The following is a 13,920-nucleotide window of genomic DNA, read 5'->3' on the forward strand; positions in this document are numbered from 1 at the left end:
GGTAGGTACTGTGATTAACCTCATTTTACAGACGAACGGACTGAGTCTCAGATGTGTTAGTAACTCGTCCAAGGTCACGCAGTTCACGACAGGGTATGCCAGGCTCTCAAGCCTTGGCTTCTGCCCCGTGTTGCCATCCTGCCTTGCCTGCCATGGTCAGACAAACCAGCCATTGCTTTGGAGCGTTGACCAACACTTGGCCAAATACCAGGCCGAGTTCCAGGGAGCACAAGGACAGATGGACAGATACCATCGCACGCAATCTCTAACTGATGCCGTGTGACCGCCGAGGCCCAGCTGACACCTCCCTCAAAACATGGGCCGGGGGGCGAACCAGCAACAGACGATGTCATCAGCCTCACAGAATCGAAAAAGGTTCCCACCTGCTCCCTCTCTTCAGGCTCCACCCCAAACACATACAGCTGTGGACCCTCAAACTCTGCCGGAGGGGTGTGTGTGTGTGTGTGTGTGTGTGTGCGTGCGAGTGTGTGTGTGCACATAGGTGCAAGAGCACTGTACCCAAGCCCGGGCAGACACCTGGAACACAGAGCACCTGGTGGTGGCTTGTCCTCCCTCCCCTGACCCCAGCTTTCCTGACTACTTCCTCCCAAATCGACCCGTCCATCTGCCCCCTGAATACCACTGAGTGGCCTCCTTCAACACCACATGGAACGGGGGAATCACCCAGCTGAGCCCTGCTCACACTCCTGATCCACAGAATCCTGGGATGTAATAAAATCGTTACCATTTTCTTAAGCCATTGAGTTTTGGGGTAATTGATTTTGTAATCTTTAAAATCTTTTTAAGTTTATTTATCTATTTTGAGAGAGACAGAGACAACATGAGTGAGGGAAGGGGGCAGAGAGGGAGAGAGAGAATCCCAAGCAGGCTCCTCGTGTGGGGCTCGAACTCACCAACCGTGAGATCATGACCTGAGCCGAAGCCAAGAGTTGGGCGCTTAACCGACCGGGCCACCCAGGTGCCCCATGATTTCCTAATATTTCTTTGGCATAAAATTCTCTTTGGCTCACTCACAAGTCTGTGAAGAGAAGTGATTTTACAAATGGAGCTGAATGTGCTCCATTCAGCTGTGGTCTTGTTACGGCTGCCACGAAACTTAGTGATCTAAAGCAGTAATCACTTAATTGCGTTCCCCAAAACGACTGGGCATCTGGGGCGTGGCATCTGTCATGTGGTTGCAGTCAGACATTGGCTGGGGTTGCGGTCACCTGAAAGCTTGCCCAAGAGCTCTCCATCTTTCCATCTGTATGTGGGCTGCAAGTGGGGTGCCCACAGATGGCCTCTTCAGCATGGGGGTCATGGTACTTGGTTTCCACGGCCCTTGGTTTCCCCTGGGCAAAGATCCAAGAGCACCAGGGGGAAGTTGTCTGTCTTTTTCTGACCTGGCTCTGGCTGTTCCCCACTGGTCAGAAGGGTGCCAGGCTGGCCCAGAGTCCTGGGGAGCAGCCACAGGCCCCCACCTCTTATGGGAAGAGTGCCATATAACTTTGGGGTCATGTGTTAAACCCACCACAAACTACTCTGTAAGTTGTCTTTCAACGACCCCAGTCACTCAATCCCCCAACTGCCTAGCTGACCAGTACCCAGGGACAAAAGAGCCTAGGAGAGGAGGAGGTAAATGTAGGCAACTTTCTCAAGAACAGCTGTCACATTTTTGAGTGATTCTTATGGGAACCGCTACGCAAGGACCTTTGTTTTGTAAGTGATCTCTACACCCATTATGGGGCTCGAACCCACAACCCCAAGATCAAGAGGTGCACACTCCACTGACTGAGCCAGCCAGGTGCCCCAGCAAGGCCCTTTTCCGATCTTATGCGGTCTCCACAACATCCTTCTGAAGCAGCTGCTGTCAGGTCTCCCATTCAACAGGTGGAGAAACTGAGGCACAGAGTGACTCGGTCACTTGCCTCAAGCCATAGCTAGTAGGTAGTGGCACCAGGAATCCAGGCATGTTTTTCTGATACTAGAATCTGACCTCTGAGATGCTCTGTTGCACTTTCTCCTCCATTGGAGTTCAAGTACATTTAGATTTTTGTTAACATTTATTTATTCTTGAGAGAGAGAGAGAGAGGGAGGGAGAGGGAGAGCGATCAGCAGAGGAGCAGAGAGAGAGGGAGACACAGAATCCGAAGCAGGCTCCAGGCTCTGAGCTGTCAGCACAGAGCCCGGAGCGGGTCAAACTCATGAACTGTGAGATCATGACCTGAGCCGAAGTCAGATGCTTAACCGACGGAGCCATCCAGGTGCCCCGGAGTTCAAGCACATTTAGTTCCGGTGGTCCATTCACACCGTGGAATCCAGGCATGGCTCTGTTCCCGCACAGGCCCTGAGTCAGGAGGGTGGGGTGGCCCTAGACGGGCTGGTCCCCGGGCAGGGGAGCAGGAATCCTGCCCAGGCTTCGGCTTCCTCCCAGGCTCTCCCTTCCTGGCTTCATGTGGTCACGCTCGCTGTTGAGTAGGTGACCCTTTGGGTGAATGTAGAGACGTTAACTTCATTATGACTCGAGCTTGTAGGTTGTTTACTGGGAAATTGAGTGCAGTCATGAGCTGATGTGAATTTGTTCTTTTTGGGAATTAGTTTTCAGGGGCGCCTGGGTGGCCCCGTCGGTTAAGTGTCCGACTCTTGACGTCGGCCCAGGTCATGACCTCAGGTTTGCGAGCACGAGCCCCGAGTTGGGCTCTGCGTGGACAGCGTGGAGCCTGCTTGGGATTCCCTCTCTCCTTTTCTCTCTGCCCCTCCCCTGCTCTCTCTCTCTCCAAATAAATAAACTTAAAAAAAAAAAAAAAGAAATTTGCTTAAAAAATTTTGAAGTTAGACTGGTGTGTAACAAAAATAAGTCTGTGGTATAGAAGGGTATAACGAGAAAAGCAAAATTGTGCGTCCCCCAGCACCACCTCCAAGCCTGGACAGACCCTCCCCGTCCCCCCACCGCCCCCCCTCCCGCCCAGCCCCATTTCCAGGGGAAGCCGCTGTGGAGCGTCTAGCGCCCTCATCCAGAAACACGTGTCTTCTGCGGTGTGGGTGTGCGCTCCTTCCAGCCACCCCCTCTGACGTGGTCTTCCTTGCTTTGCTGTCACAGACGATGAGTCCTTGGAGAGTCTCGTGTGTGCCCTCATGTGCCTGGACGGGCGTGTCTGGAGAAGATGGCAAGCGTTTTCCCGAAGGAGGAGAGACTAGGGCGAAAGGGAAAGTGCGAGAACGGGAGATGGTGACCTGGGTGGTCTCCACCCCTGTTGGCCCCGTGCCCTTTACAGAGCCACCTGGCAGTGCTCCCGTCCAGAACGGTCTCTCTTCCCACACCTCAAACCCGGGCTGACCTTGACACTGGCTCTGGGCCCACAGAATACGGCCAGAGTGATGTCGTGCCAAGTTCTGGGAGAGGCTGTGCTTGCCTTCGCTGTCCTGGAAACCTCCCCAGTGCTCCGCTGAACGAGCCTGGCTGTCCTGCTGGGGGTGGGAGACGCCGAGGAGCAGGGCTGTCACCTGGCCAAGGCCATCGTAGACAGGCCAGCCCCGCCTTTGACCAAGCAGCTGACCGCAGGCGTGGGGGTGAGCCCAGCTGCCACCAGCTGACAGCCAGCCTACCGGCAGACGCGAGAGCGCTCAGGTGACATGTGGCCGGCCAGGGCGGGCGCCTCAGTGACCAGCATGCGTCAGTTCACGAGAACGCCCACGTCCACCTGCGGGTCTGGGGGCTAAATACATGCTGAGGGTTTAAGCCGCTGGTTTTGAGGTTGCTTGTTTTGCAATGTTATCGTGATCATAAATAACCGATACGGCCCTTCCCGTGGAGGACGGTACACGGTTTGAAGGTCAAGGGCTGCCGTAGCAAATCCTGGTTAATGAAGGAGTTTGTCTGTTTTGTTTTGTTTTGTTTTAAATCACTGGAATGTCTACATTCCAGTAAAATGAAAACAGTTTAGAGAAAACCATCCCACAGCCACCTCGGCATGGTGCAGTAGTAGAAACAAGCCCATAAATGGTTCAGACTTAACAGCTCCCCTGGGTCTTGGGCCGACTTATGGCAAGAGCCTGTTAGATTGGTTATATTTGCTACTACTGTATTCATGAACCTGCAAAGCAGGGAGCTGATCTGATCTTTTGCATAAAGACCTGGCAGAAGCCAAAGTTCCTTAACCTTTTTTTTTTTTTTTTGGTCTCATGTTCTCCTCTGGCAATCCTATAAAGCCTTCTGCCCTCTTCTTAGAATGTTTTAAAATGAATAAAATAAAATACATAGGATTCCAAAAAAAAAAAAAAACCCTCTGTTGAAATACAATCCTCTAAAAATCAGAACAAATTTACGAACCAGTAACATCTGTGCCTTTTTTTTTTTTTCATTATTAATGCATTAAGTAAAATCGACCAGCGGGGGTGATGACAACCTTTGTTGTAGAGCGGAGATGAGATTTTGAGAGTCTGTTAAATATGAAAACATCTGTCATTTCCACTGGCGACGAAATCACAGCCCTTGCTGACATGTGCTAGTGTGACACGTTGTTTACATTCAGGGTCGGGGGAAGATCTACATTTTAGTGCAGAGTCAGGGGAAAGAGGCCATTTTCCCCCTATCCAAGTTCCCGGACCTTCTGAGTTCTGCGTATGGACCGGGTGAGGAGCCCATGTTTGACCCGACCTCCCCCGTCACGTATCCGTCGGCACTGAACTCCCGTTTCTTCCTGGAACTCTGAAATTTTGGACATGGATGGAGCCACTTTGGATTTGGGGCAGGGGATGTTTCCCCATTGAGGAACGATCTGTCAGTGAGCGACATGTCCTTGAAGGCAAACACGAGCCGTGGAAGAAATGGCGGCTGTGAAAACTTTTGCCCGTAGAACAGTTTCCTCCCCGGTGGTTTGTTTGGAAGTAGCTTCCTCTCCAAGAAGGAAGTCGCTGCCCCTGTGTCCCCGCGCTTGGGCCAACGGGCTGAGGTTGGAGAAGTCCCCGTTCCAAGGTTCAGGGGTCACTGGCGGAGTGAAATTCGAGGACAGATCCATGAGTTCGTTTCACCCCTTTCCTGAAGCTCTGACCGCAGTGGTGACACGGCAGTGACCCTCAAGGACCTCGGGGTGGCCCAGCGGGTCACCTGCGCTGATCCACTAGCAGGCTTCTGGGTGGCTCAGCCTGATGAACCAGAGTTGGCATGGCCGTGAGCGTGTGGTCCTCGTTCTGAGAACACCCAACGGTTCCATGGGGGTCCTTGCTGGTGGAGAAGGGCGGTCCCTGCCAAGACCTCTGGTCCCACACACGGACCCCATCCCTTATGCAAAGGCCTGGCGGCGGGGGGAGGACTCTGGCTGCCGTCCCTCCTCGGGGCCTTTCTGTGAGAGCATAGGAAGCCCTGAAGCCAAGCCCAGAGACACAGGAACAAACCCGACTACCTTTCCCGTGTCTCCAGCCACTGCCTTCCGTGTCTTTTTGGCAAACCGTCCAGGTCTTCCTTCTATTTAAATGTTGCCTCCGCTGGATGTGGTGGTTGGCCTTGGCCACACGTACGCTGCCATTTTCTCCGATGAGAAAGGTGGGTTCTGCTAACCCAGACTCCAGCCCGGCCCTCCCCGAGGCCTCTGGGAGGCCCCTCCCATGTACCTCTCTTTCCTCACCACCTCCCCCCGTCTCCCCTCCCCTCACCCCTTCCTTCCTCTTGGGAAGAAGACAGTACCTGTTCCACCGACCTGGCCGACAGGTATCCAGGCCCTTGCTGGAAACTTCCTTCTCTCCTCGTGGCTCAGCCGGAGGCTTCCTCTGAGGCAGAAAGCGAGGGAGGCCCTCCTGACTTGAAATTGCCTTCCCTTTGGTGATTCTAGGGAGACACAGGCCCACAAGCCCCACCTGGTCTGGGTCCGAGGCCTTCCTTTTGGTAAGGACGCTCACGTGCACCGGGTTTGCTGATGCCTGACTTTGTTCTTTTTTTTTTTTTTCTTTTTTAGCAAAGAAGACAGTTCATTCCAGGCTTCAGATGGGGCTGCCACGTCTGAGACAACCGCAGTCCATACATGCCCGAAGGTGTGAGGAAACCACACCAGGGCCCCGTCCTCCCGCAGAGCGCCGGGGGGGGGGGGGGGGGGGAGGGGGGGGCGGGGGCGGGGGGGGGGGGCGCTGGGGAGGGACGGAGGTACAGGTATCAAACCCCAGAGGCCGGTGATCACACTTGTGCTCGGGTTCACCCTCCTCCAGAAACCACCATGTGGGGAACACAGGAGGCTGACCTTTCTGTCAACCCTAACCCACTTTGAACGGCTTTCATGATAGCTGTGCTCTCCGCCTGGCTTCTGATGGCTTCGGCTCAACTGTTCTCTCTCAAACAAACAAAAAAAAAGTCCATTTTCTCATCTGGGGTGACAGGTTTCACCGATCTGTGTGGGTGGCAAACTCCCCTCGCCAGATTTTTCCCACGCATCTTCAAACCGAAAGGGCAGACCTGCCGAGAGTTTCCTTTTGAGTCCCCTGGGGAACCTGGGCGCCACAGGGCAACATGGCCAGAAGGGACAAGGCAGCAGCAGGTGCCACGGAGCCTGTGGGACCTGAGCTAGGCCGAGATCCCTGGAATGGAATGTGGGCCTTGGAGAATCTGGGGCAGACTCTGGTCATCTTGGGCTGCTCCGTGGTTTAGGCGCAATGGGGATTTTGGTTTTTTTTTTTTTTTTTTTTTTAACATTTTTTTTAATTTTTGAGACAGAGAGAGACAGAGCATGAATGGGGGAGGGGCAAAGAGAGAGGGAGACACAGAATGGGAAGCAGGCTCCAGGCTCTGAGCCATCAGCCCAGAGCCTGACGCGGGGCTCGAACTCACGGACCGCGAGATCGTGACCTGAGCTGAAGTCGGACGCTCAACAGACTGAGCCACCCAGGCGCCCCGGCGCAATGGGGATTTTGATATGGAGGCTCCCGGATCCCAGCCTCAGGGGCAGGGACACAGCTACGTGTGTCTCAGCTGGTTCTCTTTCAGCCCCCAGGCCCATGTGGTCACCAAGTCTCTGGAGGGATTGGTACCCAAGACCTCCGCTGCATTGTTTTGGGCATTTGGATAAACCAATCTTCCATTCCTTCAACCTGCTCGTGGGACAGTAAGAGGCTTGACTTGAGGGCATCGCTAACACAAGAGGGGGTGGGGGGGGCAGGATCGAGAGACCAGCTCACTTCCATTCTCCCCACACCCCCTCCTGGAGGCTTGCCCTTCGGTGCCATGGGGGCTACAGGGGCTCCTGTCCCTGGCCAAGTTGGCCAATGGGATTGGCGATGGCCTCAGAGCTGACCAAGCATGGGGACCGGCTGGTGGCCTCATTGACTCGGTAACTGCTGAGCGCTTCTGTGTCTGGCATGATGCTTGACGCTGTGGGGCTGAAAGGAAGGAGATGAAGGAAACACGGTGCCTGCCCTCAAGGGAGAACATGGTTACGGTTACAGAAAATAGAACTTATTCCTGTGTAACTGATCAGAGAAGAGGCCACATGAGAATCTGGGCGCCGGGGGAGGGTTGGAGGAGGAAGGGAGAGGGAGGGAAGGGGGGCTGTGATCCTCAGATGCGGGGTGTGGGGTGCGTGTGCTCCATCTGACCAGTCCAGGGGTGACGGGGTCCCGCCCCTTCTGGGTCTGTGTCAGGTCTCTGCTGATTCAGCAGGAGTAGGCGTTAAGTTACGGTGGGAACGTGACTCCTTCCTCCGCCAGCTGCCGTGGCCCTGTGGTTTTGCCCAGCTTTGTACCACAGGCCAACTGAGCATGGTTTTAGGGCATCTGTGACCTTCCCCCCCTCCCCCACACCGTCCTGGTAGGTCACCATTGTGTTCTCTGCTCATCTGGCGGAGAGCAGCCGGGTTGGAAGGATGCCTTGACTCCAGCAGGCCTGAACGCCGACCTCAACCTCACGGTTGGCGGGGGTGGGAGTACCCAGATGCCAGGCCACACGGCAAACCTCTCGGAGCATCTGGTGGCTCGAGCCCTTCTAAAAAGCCGGGGTACAAGCCGATGCTCTATGTCCCAGCAGGGTGACTCCACACCCCCGGTCCGGTTTGGGTAACTTCATCACTCGCCTCGGGTCCTGGTGCAAAGAAAGACGACGCTACTCCCTGTGTCATAGTGTTTGCTTTATTTCAATCCTGAGGTTAAAAAGAAAACAGTTCCAAACAGTGCCGCAGATGCTATAAAGAAGTATGTTTGGGGTACAAAAGTTTCTCACCTCCCCCCCTCCCCCGCCGTGCAGGTGGGGTGTTGGCAATTTGATGTGCTCCTGGGTAGTTCTTTGGCAGGTAAGAACGCAATGGGTCCCCAGACCCACTATCCCGTAAGGCCTCGAGAATGGAGGGTTAGTCAATTAAAGTGCAATTCTGATTTGGAAGCTGCCCAGCCAAGGCCTGGGCGTCGCTGTGCAGCCCCCAGAGGCAGGGGCATCTCTGGATAACACTCATCCTAAGGTTCTAAGGAAGCCTGTGTCTAAGGAAGCGATGTCTCCCGAAATTTAAAGATTGACTTCACTATTTTTTCAAGAGCCATTACAAGGGAAGAGGCATGATTCCCGTTTCCTCGGAAGAATCACAACGCAACGAAAAGACTTACCCAAGGCGCCACTAAAAAGTGCCTTTCGGGGTTAAGTGTTTTTGCGAACCTGGCTGGCTGGCTCGTTTCTGCTGCAAGACTCCTGGTTCTTGGAATCACGGATGGCTTCTCTCTGCCTTAATTCTCAACACCTCCGAGCCAAGGGTGGGATTCTCACATGTGGGTACCAAGGTGGGCCTTAAAAAATGAAACTCCTAAAGACATTTTAAAACTCAGCGGACACCTAACCAGTTTTGCGTAAAACGCAGGCGCTGAGATCTCACTCCCAAATGGGGATTTCCTTTCCGCTGAGTCTAGGATGACTTCCCCACCCTAGGCGAGGGGATAACTGGAAGCGTTCAGGAAAACCATTCCCTTTCTTCTTCAGGTGCAGCGTGTGGCTTTTTCCCTTTCTACTTTTCAAGCCTGGTGGGGTGTTTCAGTTCCAGATTCCTTCTGGGGCATTTCTTTGCCTGCTCGTGATCCAGGTGACCGGGAGGCCAGCGGGATCCAGCCACGAGGGCTCTGCAGAGGCCACGCTTTATCCCGACACCCTTCCTTGCTATGGGCGGGCGTGCCTTAGAGGCTGTGTCCTTGGGGAAGGTTGGCGGGGAAGCGGCTTCTGAGCCAGAGGTGGACCAGGCAGCCGGCAGGAGTACTACAGGGTGAGCGACTGTTATTCAGAGAGCCGGCCATCCAGGGGCTTCTGGGTTCTTGTTGCGTTTCGTTTTGTTTTGCATAGTGATCTGGGGTCCCAAGGAGGTCTCCTCCTGATGATTTCTAGTGTCATTCAGTCTCCTGGCTGGGGCTACCACCTTCAATGGTTGTTCTGCATTGTCATCTGCGGTTTTGGAAAACTCCCCCCACCCCCAAACCTCAGAAAAGTCGAGAACCTGTTTAAAATGAGAATAAAGCTATTCGTACAAGCCACACTGAAACAGGCCAACGTGTTCTCTCTAGTTGCGTAACGCACAGCAAACTCGAGCTCACGCTGCAAAGTAACGAGGGAGAAGAGTCTGTCCAGCACAAACAATAAATAGGATATGGAGCCGGGACGTGACCGCCGGGGGATCGGGCGACCCTCTGAACAACTGCGGTCAGGGTCAGCGTTCCGGAGCGGGGGCACTGCACGCCACCAGGGGCCCCTGTGCTCCTGGAGCAGCGGCTCTGGGCTGGCTTCGCAAGAGCCGGGCGCGCTACGCGTGTTGTTGGGCCCCTGCCGGGCTGACTGACAGAGGTTCACGAGGGGGCTTGGATGGAATGTTCCAGGCCTTTCTCAGGAAACACAGGAGCCATTAGCTGCACAGGATGGTGGGGGCACCATCAGCTGGCCGGTCAGCATGGCATCCTGGGAAAGCACTCAGAACAAGACTCCAGACCGCTCTGGCTTCTCTTTTGTGGGTTTTGTTATTACGGGCAGCCACTAATTCTGATTACCCTTTCCAGGGGAGAGGGTGGGCTCAAAGGCGGCATGGTTTACTCTGGAACCATCCTCAGGCCGTGTGGCACACCGGGGAGGGCAGGCGTGGGGCTCGGGAGAGTCTCTGGGAGCCCGGCCGCATCTTGCCTTGGCGGTGAGCACGGTCAAGGCCTGGGCCACTGGGAGATGCTAGAGACCCTGGTGGCTTTCTGCCGTGGGCGGCCGCTCCAAGGAAAGAGCACGAGAGGCTCGGCTTTTCTCTGGGTTGATGTCTCCGGAAGGTTCTGTTCACCAACCCCCTTGCCCTGCCCAACCTGACTACAAGCAGCCACGTCCCCAGTTAAGCGACAGCTCCAAGTCTATCATGGAGGTTACTTCCCCCACCCCTGCCCCACGAGTCCTCTCTGCTGGCTGGTAGCTTAGGGGTCTGTGCTGGACGTGGCCTGGGGTCCCTGACCTGTCCGAAGGGGGCCGCTCCAGATGCCCCGCTCACCTGTGGAAGTGTCTGAGCTCTGACTTCGGGCTCTGGCCTCTGTGAACCAGGCACAAAGAGACCATCGAAGGTGAGCTCTGTACGGCGGGAGAAGAGGAGGGCCGTGGACAGCGGGAAGGCTATGTCCTTCCAGGAAAAGGACACAGGATTCCTCGGCCCCAAGGGGAGATGGCTCCCGGGGGTCAAGTGTAGGCTGAGCCACGGGAAGTGGGCAAACGGGGTGCTGGGGAGCAGGCGGGTGGCAAGTGGGGGCCGAGGAGTGAAGTCAAAGCAGATTCGTGAGTGATGCCTGTTACGCTTGGGTTACCAAAGACTTTTGTTAAGAAGGCCCCGAGTTTTGAAAGTGGTTCTTACCCAGATTATGATCGTTACTAAACACGTCTGAAGGTGGGGCAGAAGCTCTTATTTATACAAAGAGCCCATCAGCTGAACAGTGCGTCCTAAGGGTCAAGGCGCGATGCTGCCTGTCGGTCAGGCTGTCAGGGTTAGCCGGCTTCGGGGCTTCAGCCGCCCGTGCAGAGACAGTGCCGCAGTGCGCGTCCTCAGGGGGGTGGCTGAGGGGCCTGCCTAAGTGAAGGGCTTTGCGCGAGGACAGGACTTTGCAGACAGAAGAGCCAGGAAGAAAGTGGCGCTCAAGGCCCCTCCAAAACTGTTGAGTTTGAAGCAGCCCCAAATTTACTGGGGCAGGAAGGGACAGAGGCGTGACGGGAAGAGGCTGGAGGGAGTTGCCGGAGGGGCCCCCCAGGCACCCTGACTCTCAGGATGGCCCCGTGGCCTCCTTTTCCTGGGAGGACCAAGGGCCTCACGGCCTGAGGACTCAACAGGGTCTGGCCAGGACATCCCGGCTCATGGTCGCCCAGGACGCCTGGCCCCTGCTGGGCAGAGTGGGGCCTTTCTCTCCCCGGGAACAAGTTGGGATCATGGCCTCTGGCCTGTGCAACTCTCCACGGGGGCGGCCTGGAGCCAGCTGTGGCTCCGGGAGAGGCCGATGGTCTCCTGAGGGTTTAAACCTTTGGCAGAGTGAGTGTCCCTTTGGGTGTGAGGATAGTCGGGTCACTAATCACGGGAAACGGTGCTTGAGCCCTTAAAAGCCATGGAGGCTCAGAGTGACGGTGCGAAGTTCTGAGTACAATGTGCTCCAGACAGAGCAGCTCTGAGGGGTGGCCCGTCAGCTTTGGAGCCGCTGCCTTTTTTTTTTTTTTTTTTTTTTTTTTTTTTTTTTTTTTTAGTGCTTTATGTGACAGGTGAGCAAGAGTAGTGTTTCCTGTGGATAAAGTGAAACCAGGTGCTTGAGCCTACGGGAAATCGCTTCCATCGTAGATCACAGGCCTGTCAACCGTCAAGTGATAAAACACTTTCTTGGAGACAAACCTGAGGAAACAGAAGTGGAAAAGGAGGGTGTCACGCAGACGCAGAAGCCCGAGGGCAGCGGCTGCCGCTGGGGCCTCCGCGGGGGGCTGCGGTGACCTGGCTGGGTGGGGAGGGGCCCCGCAGGGAGGCCTGGGCCCCTCACCCCGTTTGTCCGGCAGACTTCTCCCCGGGCAAAGGGTCCGGGGGGGGGTCCTGGGACGTCAGCACCGACTGCCCTGGGGCGTGGGTGCAGAAAAGCCGCAGGGTTGCTGCTCTGCAGCCGTTGGGGGTGGCGGGGGGCTGCACGGGGAGGGGGTGGGCGGAGAGAGCAGACACTGAGAAGAGGTCTCTGGGGGAGCATGGGTTTCAGCCCCCCCAGCCACCTGAGCGTGTTCTACCGTCCACGGTTCAGAACTCTCTGCAAGGGCACCAGGCCAGGGTTTGTCACAGCAGCACGGCCGCCTCCAGCGGTAACTAGGAGCCTGCCTGGGGCACAGGACTGCGTTCCGCCCTCAGTGCGCCTCTCCTCCGCCGCGCCCACAACCCGCAGGGAATCCTCACGAGGTGGCATCTGTGCTCACGGCCACCGCACAGGAGGTGGGGCTCAGCTAAGGCCCACAGAGGGAAGGGCAGGGCCCGCGCGCCTGGCGGACCCGCACCCACTCGCCTGACCGCTGCCCCATCCCGCTGCCCTGCAGGGGGCTGGGGCTCACAGTCACTTGGAGCTCCGGAGGCCGTTCTCTGGAAATGCTGGGCCTGTGCCCCTGAGTCCTGCTAATTCAAGGTGCGTGTGTGTTCATGGGGCAGGGGAGGGGCAGGAGAGGGGAAGGAGGGGGGCAAGGGGGGAAAGTTCATGCTCTTAGCCTCTCGTGTGTGGACGCCCTTGGCCACAAGCCCTGGAGTTCAGGGCCTGAAGGTGGTGAGGGGTGGTATGGCTCTCTTCTAGAATATGCTATCTAGTCATTCTGCTAAAAGCCAAGTGGGCTGGGAAGGGTGCCCCGTGGGGGGGATGTGGCCACCAGCTCAGGGCCCCACTCACAGAGGATGTGGCTGGTGCTGGTCAGGCAGGTCTCCTAAAAAAGGTGGCCCCGACAAGGGCTTATGCCAAAGCCAGAAGACACAAAAGAGATGTGTGCCAGCAACCTTAACCACCCCCGTCTCCTGTCTCCAGGACGTGGGGCCCTGGCGCATGGCACACGCCCAACCAGTGTGCTCTTCTCCTCCACTTCCTTCCTCGGCTGCCCCTCCAGCTCGTGTCCCTACATTCCCAACGTCCTGCCCTCCAGCCCTTCGCTGCTGACCCATATCTGGTGCTTTGATGTAGTGCTTCCCAGAGACGGCACACGCTGCTCCCGCTGCCATGCTGAGAAGGCCCAGGGGCTCCTCCTCAAAGCTCTAGCCCTGCCCTTCATTTCCCTCTTGCCTGTCCGTCCGTCCATCCATCCATCCATCCATCCATCCATCCATCCATCCAACCATCCACTGTTTCTACTGAGCCCCTTCTCTGGGCTGGGCAGTGGGAGCTTGGACACTCGCGAGAAGCAGGAGGGCATACGGTCGAGTCCAGAGCCTGGAGGCAGGCCCTCTGGGTTCCCAGCTGGCTCCGCCACCGCCAGCTGTGTGACCTGGAGTGTCACTCTGTTACGCACCTGGTCCTCAGTCCCCTAGCAGCACCGTGAGGAGAACGGTGGTCGCTCCGACACGGGGGTGTTGCCGGGCGTAAGTGAGTCCGTAAGGGTGGAGGGCCGAGAACCACCTGACACGAGCTAAGACTCTGTAAGTACTGGCCCGTGTTTTATAAAATCTATAACAGACCCTAAACCACCACCGTATAGGGGTCTAAGGTAAAAAACAAAACAATAAGTTACTGATAATTAAATAGTCTCTTTTAAATGTCCACCTCTGTTCTTGGGGCCAGGAGGCAGGTGAGTTGTTCTGGATGTTAATGAGCGAGCATCCCTACCTGGAAAAGGTGTTGTCGAAGATGAGCATGTAGATGCCTGGTGTGCGGACCTTGAGCTGGCCTTGGATGTTCTCCTTGTGGGAGCTGCATCGGGTCGTGGGGATGAGGACCTGGGAGGAAAAGCAGATCAGAAAAAGTGTC

The 13,920-nt window shown here is 56.1% G+C and overlaps 1 protein-coding gene and 1 long non-coding RNA gene across 3 annotated transcripts in view; both read right to left on the minus strand.

Annotated features, from left to right (window-relative positions):
• Nucleotides 1-6,145: 6,145 nt before the first annotated feature.
• LOC128775635 (uncharacterized) overlaps nt 6,146-13,920 on the minus strand; it is a 198,824-nt gene continuing 191,049 nt past the window's right edge. Inside the window, exons 2-3 of the long non-coding RNA XR_008420503.1 lie at nt 7,162-8,451; nt 6,146-6,442 (exon numbers count right to left, since the gene is read on the minus strand). This is a non-coding gene — a long non-coding RNA (uncharacterized LOC128775635). The remainder of the gene's footprint in view (nt 6,443-7,161; nt 8,452-13,920) is intronic.
• FYCO1 (FYVE and coiled-coil domain autophagy adaptor 1) overlaps nt 8,093-13,920 on the minus strand; it is a 74,636-nt gene continuing 68,808 nt past the window's right edge. For both annotated transcript variants that reach the window (XM_019416550.2, XM_019416551.2), the window contains exons 17-18: nt 13,780-13,889; nt 8,093-11,837 (exon numbers count right to left, since the gene is read on the minus strand). In XM_019416550.2, the coding sequence (XP_019272095.2) occupies nt 11,762-11,837; nt 13,780-13,889 (186 nt within the window). In that variant the 3' untranslated portion in view covers nt 8,093-11,761. The remainder of the gene's footprint in view (nt 11,838-13,779; nt 13,890-13,920) is intronic.

The sequence above is a fragment of the Panthera pardus genome, unplaced genomic scaffold (assembly GCF_024362965.1).
Source record: "Panthera pardus isolate Hobbes unplaced genomic scaffold, ASM2436296v1 HiC_scaffold_8, whole genome shotgun sequence".
Taxonomy (NCBI): domain Eukaryota; kingdom Metazoa; phylum Chordata; class Mammalia; order Carnivora; family Felidae; genus Panthera; species Panthera pardus.